At 39.7% G+C, this 19,545-nt stretch overlaps 1 protein-coding gene across 1 annotated transcript in view; it reads right to left on the bottom strand.

Moving 5' to 3' along the window:
* Positions 1-373: 373 nt before the first annotated feature.
* Positions 374-19,545, bottom strand: part of TET2 (tet methylcytosine dioxygenase 2) — a 101,799-nt gene continuing 82,627 nt past the window's right edge. The window contains exons 4-10 of the mRNA XM_032794254.2: positions 16,719-16,812; positions 14,997-15,205; positions 13,263-13,413; positions 10,889-10,978; positions 9,387-9,524; positions 7,204-7,564; positions 374-3,451 (exon numbers count right to left, since the gene is read on the bottom strand). Coding sequence (XP_032650145.1) covers positions 2,058-3,451; positions 7,204-7,564; positions 9,387-9,524; positions 10,889-10,978; positions 13,263-13,413; positions 14,997-15,205; positions 16,719-16,812 — 2,437 coding nt within the window. The 3' untranslated portion in view covers positions 374-2,057. The remainder of the gene's footprint in view (positions 3,452-7,203; positions 7,565-9,386; positions 9,525-10,888; positions 10,979-13,262; positions 13,414-14,996; positions 15,206-16,718; positions 16,813-19,545) is intronic.

Here is a 19,545-nt window from a genome sequence, read left to right on the forward strand (position 1 = left end):
ACAACAGCTTTACATACACACAGGTGACATATTGGCATAAGGAGAACATGAGCTGAAATATCCCTGAATTTTTAGGAAAAAAAAAAAAAAGGTTGAAGTTCAAGTTATACTTGCTAAAATATCAAGTACTGAGAAAAAAGGTATTTTTTTCAAAGGCTATGGGGGGCGGGGGAGGTGGTATATAATATTATAAACTTTCACTCTCAGTTCAATATCCTATTGCCAAACTAGTGTTGAGGTATATGACAAGTAGGAACATCACTCAAATCTTTTAACGTATTTTTAGCTCACATTATGATATATTTGTAGCAGGCTGAGTAGCACCATGATGTGAATTCAGCTTCAAACTCAAATATATATATATATACACACACATATATATATATATGTTTGTGTGTGTATATACATATATATGTATATATAATTTTTACAGTACTAAAATACTAAACCATTGCATTAAAAAAGGTTTTGTTTACAATTTAATTTACTATACAACTTTTGCTTTTTTTTTTTTTTTAATAGAAATTAATGATTTAAAACCACCATAGCAAGCCAGCTGCCTTATCCCTTCCATTTAATCAATGGAATCACACAGAACTAACCCTTCTTCATTAATTTTACGTAGGCATCAGTCTGCTCAATCTTCCTGGAAAAGAGGACACTTACACTGAGAAATGACATACACCACAATTTACATAATTATCAACACAAAAACAATCTGCCATTCAGTTATCTGAAGAGCATACAGATCTTTTAAAAATAGCAGAAACCTAAGCTAACTAGTTGTAGAATCTGTCACATGCTGCTAATTATTACCTGTGGTTAATATAAAATTCTCTCCTTAAAACTGTACTCACTTGAGCAATAAACTTGTCATAATAATTGTAAAAAACTGTTACAGTATAGCTGTGAGAGATGAGCACCAGTAAAATGTGTGTTGTGTACTAAAGCATTCCCTTGTATCCAGTAAACCCCATTTCTACTGTAACTGACTTATTAAAAATGGATATGTAGCCCACCAGCAGATGTATGGCTAAAGCCAAAAGTATTTAAAAGCTTTAAAAAAAAATCTTTGCATTTTAAAATCAAAGTAAACGTTCTTTCTTTCTTTTAATGTCTTAGTACCTTAGCACTGTTCAAGTTGCCAAGCTTAGGTAGACAAAGTGCTTCTGAAACACTATTTAAAAAAAATATCTCTATATATATTATTGTCCCTTAACCAGGACTTGACTGGATGAGCAAAATCCAGAGGTCTTTAATTCCCATATGTTAAAAAGTAAGCGTGTTTCAGTAACAGGCAAATTTGATACAAACATGAATGAAAAGGTCCCCCCTGTTGTTCAAGGATATTTGAATACACCATTAACATTTTTATCTATTATAAAGGCATTAACTGTTCAACGGTTATAATAAAGACACCATTTTCTTAGATAGCACCATGTTTTAGAATATCCAAACAAATTCAGTGTTTTGCTGTCTAATCATTATGTTCTATATGCATCTATTTTGTTAAATAAAATCAAGAGACTATTAAGATTACAGTAAAAACTGCATGTTAAAAAGCCATAATTCCAGTATTTCAGTACATCATAGATTCAGCACCAGATGGTATTTTAAGATTCCTGCTGTTGTAATACTAACAGTATTTTAATTTTTTGCCCCTGTTCCATGACTATGCAAAGTCGATATTATTAAAAGTGGTCACAGATGTGCAAAACTGTAAGGAAAAAAGTTACATTTGCAGATTCTCTCTTCCAATAACGGAACCAGTGTTTTTAAATGTAAATTGTGGAACATTTTTTGTTGTTGTTTTGTTTTTTTTTGCATAGGATGCTTTGGTCTTATTTCCACATGCCATCTGTGACCACTTACAAGTCAGTGGAAAATAAGTGCGGTGGTAAGATTACCTCTTTTTGCTGGTGTGCTGAGGTTTTTCCACTGACAAGTTTAATGAAAATACTGTTTCTTTCCCTGCCCATCCCTCCCTGCAACCTAAATGAGAACTATTTGATTGACAACTTGTTTTTTAAAATGAGGTAACCAACAAAGGTATGAAGTTATATATATCTGTTGTAAGGCCCTGTAACCCGTGTAAAGGCATATGGAGATGTAGTTACTGTGGAGTTTGTGGTGACTGACATAGTCCTTTGTGCAAGAGACTTGACGAAGCGCACATATGTTGGTTCTGAGGGTTCATGTGATTCAGTAGGCTCCCGCTTTGATTTTTTGCCATAAGATTTTTGAGGCACATAATCGGGACCATACTTTTCACACTCCTCTTCTTTTTCTCTTGCCTTCTCAGCCATCTTTGCCTCCCACAGAGCCAGACCATGTTTTGGCTCATTCATACTCTTATGTTGATAGAAGACAAGTGATATCCTGGTGGGATGGTTTCTGTTGGGATTTTTCAAGGGGGTCGTTGCATGGAGCTCCCGTTTTGCACATTCAATGAGAATTGACCCATGAGATGGGGCAACTGCCACTCCTCCAATATCTGCATCCAGAAAGCTGTGCTCGCTATCTGACCAGACATCATCGGGATCCTCTGCTTTTTCTGGATTCAGACTATCAGTTTTATTTAAACCATGTTGGGGAGTAGTCCTATCATGGTTAAGATCTGGAAGCATATTAGACAACCCATTAGCTGTGTGTGAAGTCATTTCACTATCCTTATTTTGGAGATGTAGTGAATGAGGAGGACCACTGAATATACTTGAAGCTGAGTGGTAATCAAGTGTTAGATGTGAAGGTGGATGTAGGGGATGTTCACCATTTTTATTCATGGAAGTATAGTCCACACTTGGATTACTAAAATTACATTTTAATCTTGAGGCAACATCCATAAAGTGGCTGTCAGCCTCAAGGGTGGAGTAAGGGGGAAAAGACCCTGCATGGTGTACATTTGGTCTATTGGTGCAATTATTAAAAGAGTCTACCTGCATATTTTGGTTTCCATAATTCAAGTACTTGGAACCAAAACTCTGGTTATTCCCAAGTCTATGCTGGTATATTGTATGAATGGGTGGCAGACTTAGCTTAGGTAAAGGGTCTTGGCTCTGATACCTATATAAGTCCAAGTGTTGAGGTTGTGAAGGATAGGAACCCAAGTAAGAGGGGCAGTTGTCCATAGGCATGTTTCCATTGCATTGGTAAGGTGGATATTGGTTATTTTGACTTAGTGATCCTGAATAAGGGTTCATAGGACTGGAAGAATTCAAATAAGACCCTGAAGGTTGTGATGAGGTTCTATAAAGGTTTATGGGGTTGGACCCTCCATAGAGATCTGAAGTGTATGAAGAGCGTGGATGAGCATTGACTGCATTAGGCAGCCTCATGTAAAGGTTGGCAGGACCTGAACCAGAGTAAGAGCAGACAGGGTTTGACTGAGGGCTGGTAGCGAGAGTACGCTGCTGCTGTTGTAGCATGGCTGGTCCTGAAAGACCTAAAAGATCTGCAGACGGGAAAACAAAAAAAAAAATATTTTACATTGTCTCTACATGAAAACACCAAAGCAATTTCCATTAAATTTTCCACATAGATTAACAGAAGGATCCCTTTCTAGAAACACAAATACAATTCCTCTTACAGTTGACTAAACACTTCTACTTTTCCAAGTTTCTGGCAAGATGATATGTGAAAACTTGGAACAAAAGTCATAGTGTGACCTGTCCTACAGAAGAATCAAATGCATAAAATATAAGGGCTAAATTTTCAAAATTTGTCTACATCTTTCCGAAAGTGCGGCCAGCACATCCTTCAGCCTGTGCTGCTTCCTGCCGCTGCCATTGGCCTGGAATGGCAAACCACAGCCAGTGGGATCCGCGATCGGCCGAACCTGCGGACACAGCAGGTAAACAAGCTGGCCTGGCCCGCAAGGGTGCTTGCACTTTCGGGCTGCATGCCAAAGGTTGCCGATCCCTGCACTAGCCTGATGCCAACACAGACCCAGGTCTCAACCACGTTCCCCACAAGCTGCAGGCTTAACTGAAAACAGCTTAAGGAGTGCTCCTCTCTCCAGCACCCAGATACCCAGCTCCCAGTGGGGACCAAACCCCAAATAAACCCGTTTTACTCTGTATAAAGCTTATACAGGGTAAACTCATAAATTGTTTGCCCTCTATAGCACTGATAGAGAGATATGCACAGCTGTTTGCTCCCCCACGTATTAATTACTTGCTCTGGGTTTATTAATAAGTAAAAAGTAGGATTTAAGTGGTTCCAAGTAATAACAGACAGAACAAAGTAAATTACCAAGCAAAAAATAACAAAAACACGCAAGTCTAAGCCTAATACAGTAAGAAACTGATTACAGATGAAACCTCACACCCCACCTCCGAGATGGCCAATAAGCTTCTTTCACAGATTAGACTCCTTTCTAGTCTGGGCTCAATCCTTTCCCCTGGTACAGTCCATGTTTCAGCTCAGGTGCTAGTTAAGGGATTTCTCATAACTGCAGCCCCCTTTGTTCTGTTCCACCCCCTTATATACCTTTGGCACAAGGCGGGAATCTTTTGTCTCTTTGGGTCCCAACCCCACCTTCTAAATGGAAAATCACCAGGTTTAAGATGAATTCCAGTACCAGATGACATGGTCACATGTCTGGTGAGATCCCAAGCCTTCATTACTTCTTGCAAGTAAACAGAGCCATCTACAGTCAATTGTCCTAGTTGATGTGAGCCATCAAGATTCTAAACCACCATTAATGGCCCACACTTTGCAAAATTATAATAGGACCTCAGAGTTATACTTCATATTCCTAGTTTCAGATACAAGAACGATACATTCATACAAAATGGATGATCACACTCAGTAGATTATAAGCTTTGTAATGATACCTTACAAGAGACCTTTTGCATGAAGCATATTCCAGTTACATTCTATTCACACTCATTAGCACATTTTCATAAAATCATATGGAGTGCAACATCACAATCATGTCTACTGCTTTCCTCCATCCACTAGGCCAGTTGCCTTGTCAAAGAAGGAAATTAGGTTGGTATGATATGATTTGTTCTTGACAAATCCATGTTGTCTATTACTTACCACCTTATTATCCTCTAGGTGTTTACAAACTGATTGTTTGATAATTTGTTCTAGTATCTTTCCTGATATCAGTTACACTGACTGGTCAATAATCCCTCTCTGTTAGCCCTTTTAAAGATAGACAGGGGTGGCTCTAGGTATTTTGCCACCCCAAGCACGGCAGGCAGGCTGCCTTTGGCGCAGGACCAGTGGACCCTCCGCAGGCATGCCACCGAAGGCAACCTGACTGCCGCCCTCGCAGCGACTGGCAGAGCGCCCCCCGTGACTTGCCGCCCCAAGCACGCGCTTGGCGTGCTGGTGCCTGGAGCTGCCCCTGAAGATAAATGCTATGTTTGCCCTTCTCCAGTCCTCTTGGACCTCATCCATCCTCCATAGGTTCTCAACGATAATTGTTAATGGTTCAGAAATTGCTTCAGCTAGTTCCTTAAGTACCATAGCATGAACTTCATCAGGCCAGGCTGCCTTGAATACATCTAACTTATCTAAATATTCTTTAACCTGTTCTTTCCCTATTCTGGCTTGCATTTCTTTCCCCTTATTAATTTGTTAAGTCTCTGGTACAATTTACTACTTTAGTCAAGATGGAAGCAAAACAGGCATTAAACATATCAGCCTTCTTGATGTCTTCCGTTATTAGCGCTCCTTTCCCTAATTAGAAGACCTACTACACTTTCCTTTGTCTCTTTCATACTGCTAATATATTTATAGATCCTCTTCCTATAGCCTTTCATGTCCCTGGCTAGATGTTGTTCATTTTATGCCTTAGCCTTTCCGATTTTGGAGGTACAGGCTTGTGTTATTTTTTTGTACTCCTTGTTAGTAATTTATCTCTGTTTCCATTTTTTGTAGGATTCTTTTTTATTTTCAGGTAATTAAAAAGCTCCTAATAGACATGTTGGTCTTTTACTATTCTTCCTATCTCTCCTTTGCATCAGAATAGTTTGCTGTTGCACTTCTAATATTGTCTCTCAGAAAAACTGCCAGGTTCTCCTGAACTACTTTTTCGTTTAGATTTTCTTTCGATAGGCTCTTCTTTTCCAGTTCTCTGAGTCTGTTAAATTCAGCTTTTTTGATGTCCATTGTCCTTTTGCTGCTCTTAGTTTCCTTGGAATCATAATGATAAGAGCTATCATTTCATTTTCACCCAAATTGCCTTCAACCTTCAGATTCACAAGCAATTCCTCATTGTTAGTCAAAACCAAGTCTAAAATGGCTGTGCTCTTGGTTAATTCCTCCAACTTCTGAAACCAAAAGTTATCCCAGTACATTTCATTTTCTGTTTTGCTGTGTTACTTTAACTACTCAGACTTCTGTTGTTAAAGTCCCCCATTACTACCAGGCCTTGTGTTTTGGAGAGTTCCTTTATTTGTTCTAGGAATGCCTCCTCCTCCTCTTGACTTGGTGTCCCATAGTTAGGCTTGGCAGGATTTAATATAAATCAATCTATGATGGTAAACATTGATTTCACTTGACACATTGAAATGGATGGAAAAAAATATTGATCCGCATTGGTGGGAATGCAGTCTCCCCTGCTTGTGCCTGCAGGGATTGGGCATCACCAGCCCTGTATCAGTGCAGTGAGCCATTTGCAGCTCTGCTGTCATGGACTCGCTCACTCACTCACCCACCATCCAGGAGTGTTCGAACCATCCTCGGGCAGGAAATTTTCGTCAGTACGCCGTGCCTGTGGGCTTGTCCACCTCACTGCAGTCCTGGCTGGGGGTCTCTGCTCTGCCAGGCCAGGACTGCAGCCTCCACCATGTCTTGCTCCCCAGTGTATTGAGCCCCTTGGTCATGTAGAGAACCCCCTGCAGCCCCGCTGTCAGTTCTGCCCAAACCCCAGGCCCAAACCTATGCCCCCCTTAATTTCCAACAACAGTAAAAACTGTTAAAACAAAAAAAACTTAAAACAAAAATTAATAGTCAAAATTTGAAAAAAATAAAAATCAAATTCTGCCAAGCCTATCTATAATAGTCTCCTACAATATCACTCCTGTTTCCCCTTCCTCCCTTTATCTTTACCAGAGACTTTCAGTTGGTCTGCCTCTCACCCCTCTTTCAGGATCTCATGGTTTTCTCAAGGATCTTATAAACTGCCTTCATATGATTAATTACTGTTATTAACAAGTGTACTGACTAATAGAAGATTCTTGCATTTACCTGCTAACTGTTTTGCATGACCTGCAGCCTCCGAGCTGGCTTGTTTGTGGCGTGCTGCTGCAGACTTATCTTTTTCAGTTTTGCTAGAGCTATTTTCCAAGGAGGAAAGCTTTTCTGCTGCTGCTTTCTTGGCTTCTAACTTCTTTTGCCTGCATGTCTTAACAGGCTCTGCCAGCATCCTTACTTTGCGCCTAAAGGAGCTAAGGACTTGGATGCTGCCATTTTTCTTTTTCTGTTCCTGGCCCTCAGTACTTCCAAATTCATCAACATCAGAGACTTTGTATAATGGGAGTACATGCAGCTGCTCATCTTCTGGCATTTGGCCAATTTCACGATTGTCTTCTCTGGTTAGTGTGCACACCTGTCCACAAAAGGTATGGTAGAAAAATGATCAAAAATCAGCATGAGAAGAACAGAAAACTCTGTGGAGTTTTGGCCTATTTTGCATTACACTGCAGATAACTCTATAATGGCAGGTAGTTGACCACTAACATCAGATTGCAAGGCTCATGGCATAACCAACGTAATGCCAAATAGAGCATCCAATGTAGTTATCAACTGAATGCTAACTCCTGCCCTTTTTTTTTTCGGGGGGAGGGAGGGAGGAATTGTTTAGACTTTAACTTCTTTTTTGCTTCTAGATTCAGCATCCAAGCGTGCAACTTTCCTCTCCCGCACTCCTCCCGCCACCTTTCCCATGTTTGGCAATATTAAGGACACTTTATATAAAATGTATATTTTCCTCACACTTCATATTCCACCTGGAAGTAGGCAGGATATCTATGTGTTCCCAAAAGTTAAGTGAATTCTTGGGCTAATGATTCCATGGTCAGGGAACTGAAATGCTAGGCTCCCTGGAACTCTACAGCCGGCAAGATTTTTTTTTTTAGGTTGTGGCACGATAGCTAGCTACATATTAGCAATGCTGTTTACTATAAAAAAAAAATCCCATGACATTACATATACTTTCAAAGACCACCCTAAAATTCCAAGTGCAGCGTAATGGTATGGCAGACTCTAGGGCCTTGTACTGGAATGCAGTCTCCTTCATTGAGTCAACCTCACATTAGATGTTTGAATGCCAGATACAGATTCAAGGAACTGCTGCGGAGACACAGCAGTAGGCACATCTTGTGAACTCTATCCAGGATATAAGAGGTGATGGGGGATCTCTCAAAGGGAATGAGAAGCTGCAAGATAGAAAGATCTGCAGGAAAACCAGCCAGTCTTGGGGAGAAAACTCAGACGGAAGTGTATATTTTGTTAATATTGTTTTGAAGAAAGTCAAGCCCCAGGAAGGGAGTAAGTTTAGACTCTGTAAAATATTTGGATGTTCTGCTCAGACAGTGGTGAGAATAGCAACTGCTTACAAGCACTGATGCAGTTACTTCAAATTACAGCAAGCTAGTCACATTTTTTTGCTGTTGCATATTTTCACTGGCAGCAAGCAATAGATAGAAGTAAGCCATAAACTCTCCTATTCAATGAAGCCAGCAAGTCTTGTTCAGCTAAATTTTTCAGTGTTGAGTTCTGGAGAGTAGCAGAGTTTTGTGGGACAAGAGCAAGGGTTTTATTTAGTACTGGCCAAAGAACAGAAATGATGTTTGAGAGGATTTTGACATTTGTTTTTATTCTGATTTGAAATTAAACTTGAAAATTTTAAATTTTCTGCAAAATAAATTTGAAGGAATTAAGTCTTTCAACCTCAAAATCTTTTGGTTATAATACAATATGAAATAAAGTTGAAATTTATAATGTAATACAAAATGTTAAAAATTCAAAGTGAAAAGTCATTTTGAGAGGAAATATCACAATATTTCACTCCCAAAATGTCAAAATATGAAGTTTTAGCATCATTGTAAATACCACCCCCTTTTTTCCCTCCAAAATGGAATTTTGGCAAAATCAAACTGATTTCACTAACTGTTTCAATTTCAAACTACATTTTCCAGTGGAAAACTGTGCCACTGATGTTTTTCAGCCAAATCTACTTTAGATCTTTCTCTAAAGTCTCATTTAAATGAAAAATCCTGTAGGGATTGCACATTTTAGCTCCAGCTACTGATGAATGTCTCTTCTTTTAGCAGTTAGCTTTATGTGCAAGATTAATAGAAATTTAGATAATGAATTAAATATAAGAAATCAGTGCTGAAACAAGGCAGCTTTATGCAGCACCGACTTACCAATGTACTCCCATTCTGCATATTGTGCAAGTCTCTGTGAGCATGAGCACAAAAATCCAGGCAGGCAGTGACCCCTGAGAATGGACGACCTTCTTTTAAACCAAGACGGCACTCTGGTGCTCTGTGTTCATACTCAATCTGGAAACAGAAGTCAAGTAATCACTGAAACTTATCTGGACAGCCCATTACACAGAATTACTACTGAATACCTTAGCCTCCTAATATCTTGGCAATGGCAGAGTATAGTTCTTAGAGGTGAACAATTCCAAGAAATTACTTTACAGTACTAAAAATGAGAATACAAGCTCCTCTTTCTTTTCTTGCTACTTATTTCCATGTTGCCTTGTTCAAAATCCATGCTTCTGCCATTATTATATTTGTGTATTTAGCTGACAATACTTCTCTTTCAAGATTACTTTTCATTTTCCTGGCATTGGCTAGTTTCTCCAGATGATAAAGTACAGTATATAGTTTGAATGTCTGGCATGTTGTTAAGTTATAAACACAGGCTCAGAAATGTTGAACTACTTAGGAAGAGTGCATTTCCTTGGAAAACTGACTTCCAATGGGTTGTATGGAGAAGTCAGTGCAGAATATGACATTAGATTGTAATTTCTTGGCACATTGACAGTCTTCCACTATATTTGATATAACAGCAAGATGGTGCTCAAAAATAGATAATTGATAATCAGCACAATATTTTCTACTGTGTATTCATGACTAATTTTCAGTGTGAAATGTTCACACTGAAACCACAAGTCACACACAATTCTTGGTTTCACATTTTATTAGAGAGTCAGAAGTTGTCAAAAACTTCACAAAGATTCATGAACCTTTCAGGTGAACATAGGCCCTGTTTTGAGTAAATTTATGGGATGGCATTAAAATGTGAAATTTGAGGTTTGGCTTCCACACCAGGAAGAACCTGGCTAGTTTGGTGATTATTTTTATTTTTAATTTGAGATATTTATGTCATTCAAATCTGAAAACCAAAGCAAAGTTTGAGAGATGTGAACCTGTGCAATCTGAAACAAGAGGCAGTGTTTGGATTCAAATCTGATTAGAGTGAGATTAGGGTTCTGGTTCAATGCCATTACAAAGACAGGGATGATGTTCAGATTCCATGGGGCTGAAGGTGCATGAGATGTTCTTGCAGAATTTCTGCGGGATCTAAATTGGAAAATCCAATTATGGGTTTGCCCTGGAACAAAACATGCAGAGACAGGTTTGGATTGGAGTAAATCAGGGAAATGGAACGTCTGTCAATTTAGCCAGTGAATAATGCTGAATCTGGAAACCTTAAGGACCTTATCAATCACAGCAGTAAAGCGTTTGCTAGTGTGTTAAATGTTATATAATGTATTGAGTGAGCAAGATTTAGTCTAACATAAGAGCAATATTGGCACAAACTGTAAACAATAACTTACAGCAAAGAACATGCATTGGCAAAGTAAAGCAAAGATCAGATTTTTTAGTGACTTTGCCAACTCTTTTTGACCTACCTGGTTGTTATATGCATCTGGTGCAAGTTTCTTGTAGGTAGGTGCCATTAGAGTTGATAGGTTTTGCAAATTGGACTCTAGCTTTTCTTCCTGTTATCAAATGAAATAATTTTAAACATTATCACCTAACCACCTATATTAATATATATGCAATCTACCATCTTTAGAAGCTACTGGATACTATGATACCACAGAGATGACTGGTATAAATGCCTAATATGCATTGTAAATGCCTTGTAATTCTTGCTGAGATAACAGCACCTATAAATTTCAGTTATAGTGATCCCTTTTACTGTTTTTAAAAGCACAACGTATGTCCAGAAATGAGCTTCTATGATCCTTATGAGGAGGCATCATATAACGCTCATCTGATTTATAAGAAAAGATGTACCCTATTATGTAAAGGTTAAACCCAAGCACGATATGACTAGTTATTACAGTTTTTTGAAAAATAAAAAAAAATCTCCTCTTTAAAAAGCTTGAGAGAAAAAAAAGAAAAGAAAAAATTACAGAATGTCCAATCAGCATCAATTTAATCCATCTAATTTGAGAGTTTTACATACTGAAATCATAACACTTCAACACAATGACATTCTCTCTCTATGTAGCAATTTAAAATTATTGGAATACTTCAGACTTTGAAAAAACGACAGTTTTTGAGCAATCAAGAGTTGTGGGTGTGGCTAGTGTAGAACAATTTGGGATACAAATGAACACTTACTTTTTGTTTTTAAGAGAGATACAATCTTTCAAAATGAAAGGCTCTTAAAAACATGAAGTGCTCTAATAAATTGAAGTTGCTTCACTATTTTCTCATGCCCAGAATCCTAATTTCAGATCTGTTTCTTAAATTGAAAAAAACAGGCCTCATTCCAAATTTTTAAAAAGAGCAGCAGATTTACACAGAGAAATGTAATCATTTGGGGAATTTGTATGTTCATGAAAGCATGTGAAAAGCTGTGAAAAATTTATCAGTTTTGGTATGCACTAATCTGGTTAAAAAAGCTTGACCTGCTAGTTTCAATCTGAGTTCTGGGTTCACAGGAACCCAAAATCACAGTATGACATTATCAAAAACTTTTCACTGTGTCTCTTTTTTTGGTTGTTATCAAAGCCTGGAACCATTACGTTGCTTTTCTTTCCAGCCTACAAGTTACAACTCATGAAATGTCACTTTTTCTTTGAGTCTTTGTGTAGATCCCACGTGTGATACATATCACACTTTCTTTGTTGCAGTCTCATCGAGCATAGGTGTTTTATAATAGAGGGAAGAAGAGTGTCAAAAGTTACAACTGTCTCAGTGATGATAACGTTTTTAATAGAATATCAAGTGTGCTAATATAACCCACAGGCCATATATGATGCCTGCTAGATATAGTACAAAGGCATAAAAATGTCACATGAACAGATAGTTTAAAAAAAAGTAAAAAAATTCCATGATAAATGTTATCAAAATTCTTGCCTTTTTCATAAAAATTTTGAGAATACAAAAAATGTGACCAGCTCTCTAATTACATGATAAGTCACGGACTATATGTCTGAAATGCTAAATATTATGGGTTTTGCATAAAATGCCCCCAGCTTTGAGTATGTTATGTGGCCCATCCATCAGCAGACAAGCCCCACAGTAGGGGACATATTTGCACTTGTATGTGCCAAAAAAGTAAGCCAGGCAATCAGAGAGTAGAACCCTCCACAGAAAGGCAGCCCATTAACAATTAGCAGGCCTGTTAGCTGAGGGTATCTAGAACCCACTGGAGTCAGAACTTCAAAGTCAACTTGTTCCCCAGCTACAGGCATGGCTGCAGAGCTCCACGACATGCTTTGATATGATCAGCATGCAGTTCTGGGTCCAGTACTTACAGCATCTTAGAGGCCACTCTGGAAACCTTTCCTACACTGTTGGCGAGGCAGCAGCATCCACTGAATGAGTCCTCCCAGTTCTTTCATTCTTTCACTCCCACTGTATCTCACAGCTCCCTCATACTGTCTCCATGCAATTTAGTCCAGCTTGGAGCTGCAAAAAGTTATATGCCTCAACCTAATACATCCTGTATTCTGCCATTGTGGAAACTGTATGTGCAAAGCTTGTCTGAGGGCCTGATATAGCCACAACTGTTCTGGGTGTGCCCTTTCACAAAACCTACATATATCGTTTCATATCTCATAGTTTTGATCTGCTGTCAACGTTTTGGCAGTCAATTAAGCTGGCTCAGTGGGAGGGGTAAATCCATTTTGACTGACACCTACTTAATTTCCCTATGTGGGTAGATTTCAAATTAGATTCTGTCCCTGTGTCTATTGTACCTCAACTCCACAAGAACAGAAACATTTTATATAATGAGGCAAACTTCACTTTAAAATTAACACCAACCTCTTTTGGATCATCCCCCAACAGCTTAAACTTCCTTGGGACCTTGCTTCTGGCAAACTTGCACCCATTGTAGTACATGCTCCAGGAGCAACCAAAGGAAAAAGAAGCACCACAAGTCTCAGGGTCCAGCCCTTGACATGCACAAGTCCGTCTAAGGAATAAGAGAAACATTTATGTGGCTATCAACAGCATGTAAAGCCATACATGGTAAAAGTCTGCATGCTTGAAAATTCATGCAATTCATGTCAACTGTGTACATGTTTATGTATATGGGGGTAGAGTTCTTTCGTGTGGCATTTCTCCTTATTTGCCCACCATTAGTGCAGGATTTTTGCTTCTTTTTGGCTTTCTGTGCTTGAATAGCCTGGCCCAGGTTTTGGCCCCATAAGATAAAGCTTTGGCAAATAAGTGGCCTCTTGACTTTCTAGGAAAAACTAGTTTAACTCACTGCCGTTTGCCAACTGGAATAGGACTAAGTTCCTGAAACAAAGCCATGCCCATGCTACCAAAAAGAGAGAACAGAATATTTGTAATAAAGTAAACGTTGTTTTGAATGGAGTTTCCTTCTGTGTATAGCCATCAAAGGGAGAACGAGGCAAAGGAGAACAAGCTGTACAATTTCTTAGCTGTAAAATAGTTGACTCAAACAAAGATGTTACAAATCATTAAATATTTTGACAGACGATCAAGGTTTTGTTAGCCACTAAGCTTTTTAAAGTGCTTCTCTGTTTAGATGAAGCCTTAAGAGAATTTGTGCTCACTTATCTAATTTTTTTGTGGGTGAGGGGAGATTTAAAATGAACCGTCATTAAAAACTGTAGCCACACAACTTAATGTTATATAGAAATCACACAGCTAAATCTCCTTATGCACTCCTGTGAGCCTAGATGGAAAAGCACATATATTGAATGTCTGTTTTATATTGAGATATTTTAATTGTGAGTGCAGAAAGAGGTCTTCATTGACGGTAATGATGCTTAATTTGTCTCCCACACAAGGATGGTAGGGTTTCAAAATCTCAAAAGTAGCTTGATCTCAAGAGAAGTTTCTTCAAGCCAGGGGCAGCTCCAGGCCCCAGCATGCCAAGCGCGGTGCTTGGGGTGGCATGCCGCGGGGGGCGCTCTGCCAGTCACCGGGAGGGTGGCAGGCAGGCTGCCTTTGGCGGCATGCCTGCGGAGGGTTTGCTGGTCCCGCGGCTCCGGTGGACCTCCCGCAGGCACGCCTGTGGGAGGTCCACCGGAGCCATGGGACCAGCGACTGGCAGAGCACCCCTCGTGCTTGGGGCCGCAAAATGTCTAGAGCCGCCCCTGCTTCAAGCCCTGAATATATAACTTGAATTGGCTATTTTAAAAGTGGTGTATGTACACATCTTGCAGCTTCTGAACTAAAATCCTCCCCCCTGCCATGACTTTACCGGTGTTACATGGGGTGAAATCCAACACAGAATTTGCCCTACTGGATCTAGATAAACTTTTGTGAGTCAAATTCTGCTCTCTATCAGACAAGGGCAAGTACAATTACCACTGAAGTAATGAGCCCTCTTGTGTTCTCATTTACGCCAGCCTATATCAAGAGTAACTCCAGTGAGGTTAATAGTGACACCAGTAGAAAACCAGTGAGGGGAAAATCAGATCTAAGACTTAAGTGGAACTTGTGTTTGTTTGAGAACAGCCCTTTTGGCTGTAGCTTGATTGCATACTCAAGGGGAAGGAGAATATGATTTGTTTCACTTACTCTTCATTCAGGGCACACCGTCGGTTTGTGAGTGTGCCATACTTCCTTAGAGTGTCGGTGAGTTCCGAATACAGTTTGTCTGCCAGACTCGGGGAAATCCCCTCCCATACCAGGATAAGGATCACTATCACTGCGGTTTCACAGGTATGGCCAGCTCGTTCCCGCACCAAGCAAAGCAGCTTTTCTTCGTCACTACTTCTACGAACTACCTGCAACACCATCCCCCCCCCAAAAAGGCATTTCTTAATGAGAAGCAAGAGAACATGAAACCTCAACAGTAATGGTAAAAAGTTACATTTGCCAATAAACATTTTCCCCCTTGATGCTTCTGAGGGCTGGTCTACACTAGGGGGGGAAATCGATATAAGATACGCAGCTTCAGCTACATGACTAGCGTAGCTGAATTCGAAGTATCTTAGATCGAGTTACCTACCATCCTCACGGCGCGGGATCGATGTCCGTGGCTCCCCCTGTCGACTCCACTACCACCGTTCACGTTGGTGGAGTTCCGGAGTCGACAGGAGCTCGTTTGGGGATCGATATATCGCGTCTAGATGAGACGCGATATATCGATCCCCGAGAAATTGATTGCTACCCGCCGATACGGCCAGTAGTGAAGATGTACCCTGACACACAGATTCTTGCCTCCATTGAGTAGTATACTGATAAGGGCCAGGATCGTTCCCTTCTGTTTCCTGAAACAGAGGGAGTCTAGATGAGATAGATCCTGTCCGAAGAGCACAGAAGAGCTGGGGTAGGTGCAATGTCACCTTTGCAGAATATCTCCTTTATTCTCTGAGCCAGGACGATATTATGGCAGAACAGAGCACTGCTGTAGTAGAGGGGGTAGGAAAAGCTAGATACTCTCCATGGTATTTCCCTCTGCAGTGATGGCAGTAGATATCTGTTCCCAAATAAATCCTCCCTAAAGCAACAGTGAATAATTTAGGCCTCTTTTCTGCAAGAGCCACACAGATTGGGGGAAGAGCTTAGAAAAGCTTCACAGACGAGCCTGCCCTCATTTCTCTCCCCTGATTCCTGCTGTGCCCAGATGACAAATTGCAAACTTGAGGTCAGCCTCTGTGTGTTGTGATCTCATGTGCCCTTATTATTAATTATCATGTGTAAACATTATGGCAGCACGCACACGTGATAGGTAGGTGAAGTTCAAACAAAGTAGAAAGACAATTTCTGCTTCTCAGTGCCCATATTACTGTGGGTATTTCTACAAGAGGGTACAGTCTGGCATACAAAAAGACTATCATTAAAAAGGCATCAATTTGTCCTCATCTTGTTTCCTGTTAACCGGGCTGAAGTACTCAGTAATGATCATGCCAGAGCAGAGAATATTTACTAAAACAGCGTGCTGCCTCTGTTGATCAGAGAGTGTAGTTTCAAAACATTGTAGTAGTGCTGTTGCATCTCTTAATTATTTCTACACTAAATGTGACAGTAAGAAGCATGTCTAATATTCTGGCTCTTAAGAGAATGTATCTTCCTTTTCATAACTCTAAGCCAAATTTTGCTTTCACTTACACGCATGCAACTCAGCTGAAGGAACTGCAAAGGTGTGAGGGCAGAAAATGGCTCAGTGTGGGCAAGTGGGCAGACTGAGATATTGTTGGTACTTAGGTCTTTGAATTCTACTTCAACTAAAATAAATACATGAATGAATGATCAAACTGAACTAGATTATTAAGGACATGTAGATATCACTCTTACCCATTTAGCAATAGGACATCCCTGAGAACTTTTGCCTTCTTTTCCAGTATAGATGACCCTCTCAATCCTTATAGCTTTACCCTTCTGTCCAAATCTTAAACAAACAAGCAAATAAAAAAAAATACAATAAGCAGTTGAATTTGAATGTGGTCTGCACAAATACTTAAAATTTGAGCACATTTCTTCATCTTATCTTAAGAAATAAACCTCTTAGCTCTAAGCAAGAAGGGGTGAATCGTAATGTTTGTCTTATTCATATCAGTACAATAATATGTTGCTATGGTGAAAGAGGCCATTTTGTAAAATATATTTAGTTGCTCATAAAGGACTAAAATTGTCCATCTGTGCTAAATTTTTCAAAGCAGATAGCTCCTTTCTATAGTGAATTTGCTGTATTTGATCATTTGGAAACACACATTTGACAGATATTTTAGCCCCCCCCCTTTTTTTTTTTTTTTTAACTGTAGGTAGTCATTTTTTCAGTTTATCATTGTCATGGAATAGTTGGGATGCAATAGTTACATTCATTCAGGAGTGGCGCCAGGGTTTTTGGGGCCCTAGGTGGGGATCCTTCCGCGCTCCCAGTCTTCGGGGCACTTTGGCGGCGGGTCCTGGATCGAGTGAAGGACCCACCACAGAATTGCCCCCGATGACCCAGAGCGCTAAAGGACCCCCCGCCGCCGAATTGCTGCCGAGGGCGGCAAAATGCTGCCCTCCCAAATCCTGGTGGTCGCCTAAATGGAAGCGCCGGCCCTGCATTCACTCACTTTCTATACTGATTTCTGCTTTAGACACAGCATAAGTCAGCAAAAAGTCACAAATCAATTATTTTAAGACATAATCGTAGATTATCATCCATTCCTAGTCACTTGTTGCATTTAGTATTAAGTATGGATAAGGATTATGCCTGCCTTCTATACCTAAGCAGGGCTAAAGGATACACTAAAATAATGCCTTTGATGATGTGTCTCTAAAGCTTTGCAGATTTGGCAATCTGGTTTGATTCTCAATTATCTTAATGTAAATCAGGAGTAATTACACTTTTGGAGTGGAATCTGGTCCAAAGTTGTGAGTGTCTAAGAACCACAGGCAGCAGCATACAGCCCAAAGGAGACATAGTCAGCCCTCCATGCACTCCTCCCCCCGCAATGAACCAGCTGGCAGTTTGAAGCCTGTGCTGTGCAGAACCATCACTGCATCTATAAAAGAACTGTGAGATCTGTTGTCATTTCTAAACACACTCCTCCTTCCGTGTCCCCCAGAGGCATTTGCCTAAAGGCACTGCTGATGTTGTGGTGCCCTTCTGCACAACACAATAATGTACCAAAATTGAAACAGCCCACTTAGTTGCAAATTTGAACAGCTCTCAGTAAATGCAACATTAATTTAGCCACATTTCATAACTGGGCCAAATCCTGTTTTTGGGTGGACTACTTGTGCAACTCTGTTGACATCAGTTATGTTGTATGGACATAAATGAGGGTAGCATTTGGGCCAGATCACATTCTACTATATATGTAATATTCTAACTAGTAACAGAAAGCATTACAAATGTGTCGTGTGGCCAAGGTAACTCCGCTATTGGAATGTTCAGTTTTGCTTTTCTTATTAGTGTTCAAATTAAATACAAATGTTTGTATTAAATTTTCTTCATCAGTAAAAGAAGGGGAAAAAGGAATAATTCCTAGATGTGGTGCTATGGAGTTGCAATTCCATACTACCCCGGGTAATTATATAGCCAAAATCCCAATCATGTTGGACTACACCTGTGGTAAAGGCAATTAGTATGTCGCCTTTTTCCTAGTTAAAGGCTAAGATGTTAATGTACAGCTGTTTTTAAAAAAAATTAAACATGTGCAAAACAGTTTTAATTCTTTATAAAACCATTTTTCCTATCAATTAGCTAATCAGGTTGCACTGCAATATGTTTCTATAATATTATTCACAACAGTAAGTTATACAGTGAAGATAAGATATACTTTTTATCTCTTCTGACCTCTTTCCTTAAGTTGCAAAATAGGAGCTGATAGTTTTGAGTTATGTGAGCAGTGTAGAGGATGGATGAGGGAAAAGATAAACACACATTTCCATGGATTCACGCAAGACATTTGTTCTCACATAACTAGAAATTCCAGACATAGCTTGTTTTGTAGATCTAAAGGCTTAAAAATAAAGCCAAGTGTGTTGAAAGCTAGTTCAGTAATGTCAATGTTACAGTATGTTTAAACTCAGCAGTTGGATATATGTGTTTTAGAATATTTGTATAGTTATTTCAATGTGTGTTTTAAAGGAAGGTTGACTTAGGGGTGCTGTATTAGCTGTAAGAGCCAAATGGCTGAGCAACTACAAAGCTATCTTGAACCACACAGCTCCTACAATAGAAAAGATTCCCAGCCTGCTTCTGTTCACGTCATTTTTGAGCTTTTCTGGTGAAGCCAGCTGAGTGTATGAGGGTTGTCAATCAAAATACCTCACGATCTTCTCCTGATGCCAAAACAGCAGAAATTTAAATGCAAAAAACTGAATACAATAAATTGTGAAATCAAGCCCTCAAAAGTCAAAACTTTTGAAAAATTAAAGTTTCTTCTGTAACGCTGCCGAAGTCTCCTATGTAGGATTTTCTCTTTTACTGATTAAATGTAAATATTAAGGCCTAACTGGTAGAACTAAAGCCCTGAGCTGGGAATGCTGTGAAGTTACAAATGTACTGCATCCCAGGTGCAGTCTGTACCAACTTCTAAAGGTGCGTGCTCCCCTGTGCAGTGAGGAGTGTGGGATATGGTCCACCCATCCTATCAAGCTGCCCTGCAGTGGCTCAAGAGCATGA

The sequence above is a fragment of the Chelonoidis abingdonii genome, chromosome 5, assembly GCF_003597395.2.
Source record: "Chelonoidis abingdonii isolate Lonesome George chromosome 5, CheloAbing_2.0, whole genome shotgun sequence".
NCBI classification, from domain to species: domain Eukaryota; kingdom Metazoa; phylum Chordata; order Testudines; family Testudinidae; genus Chelonoidis; species Chelonoidis abingdonii.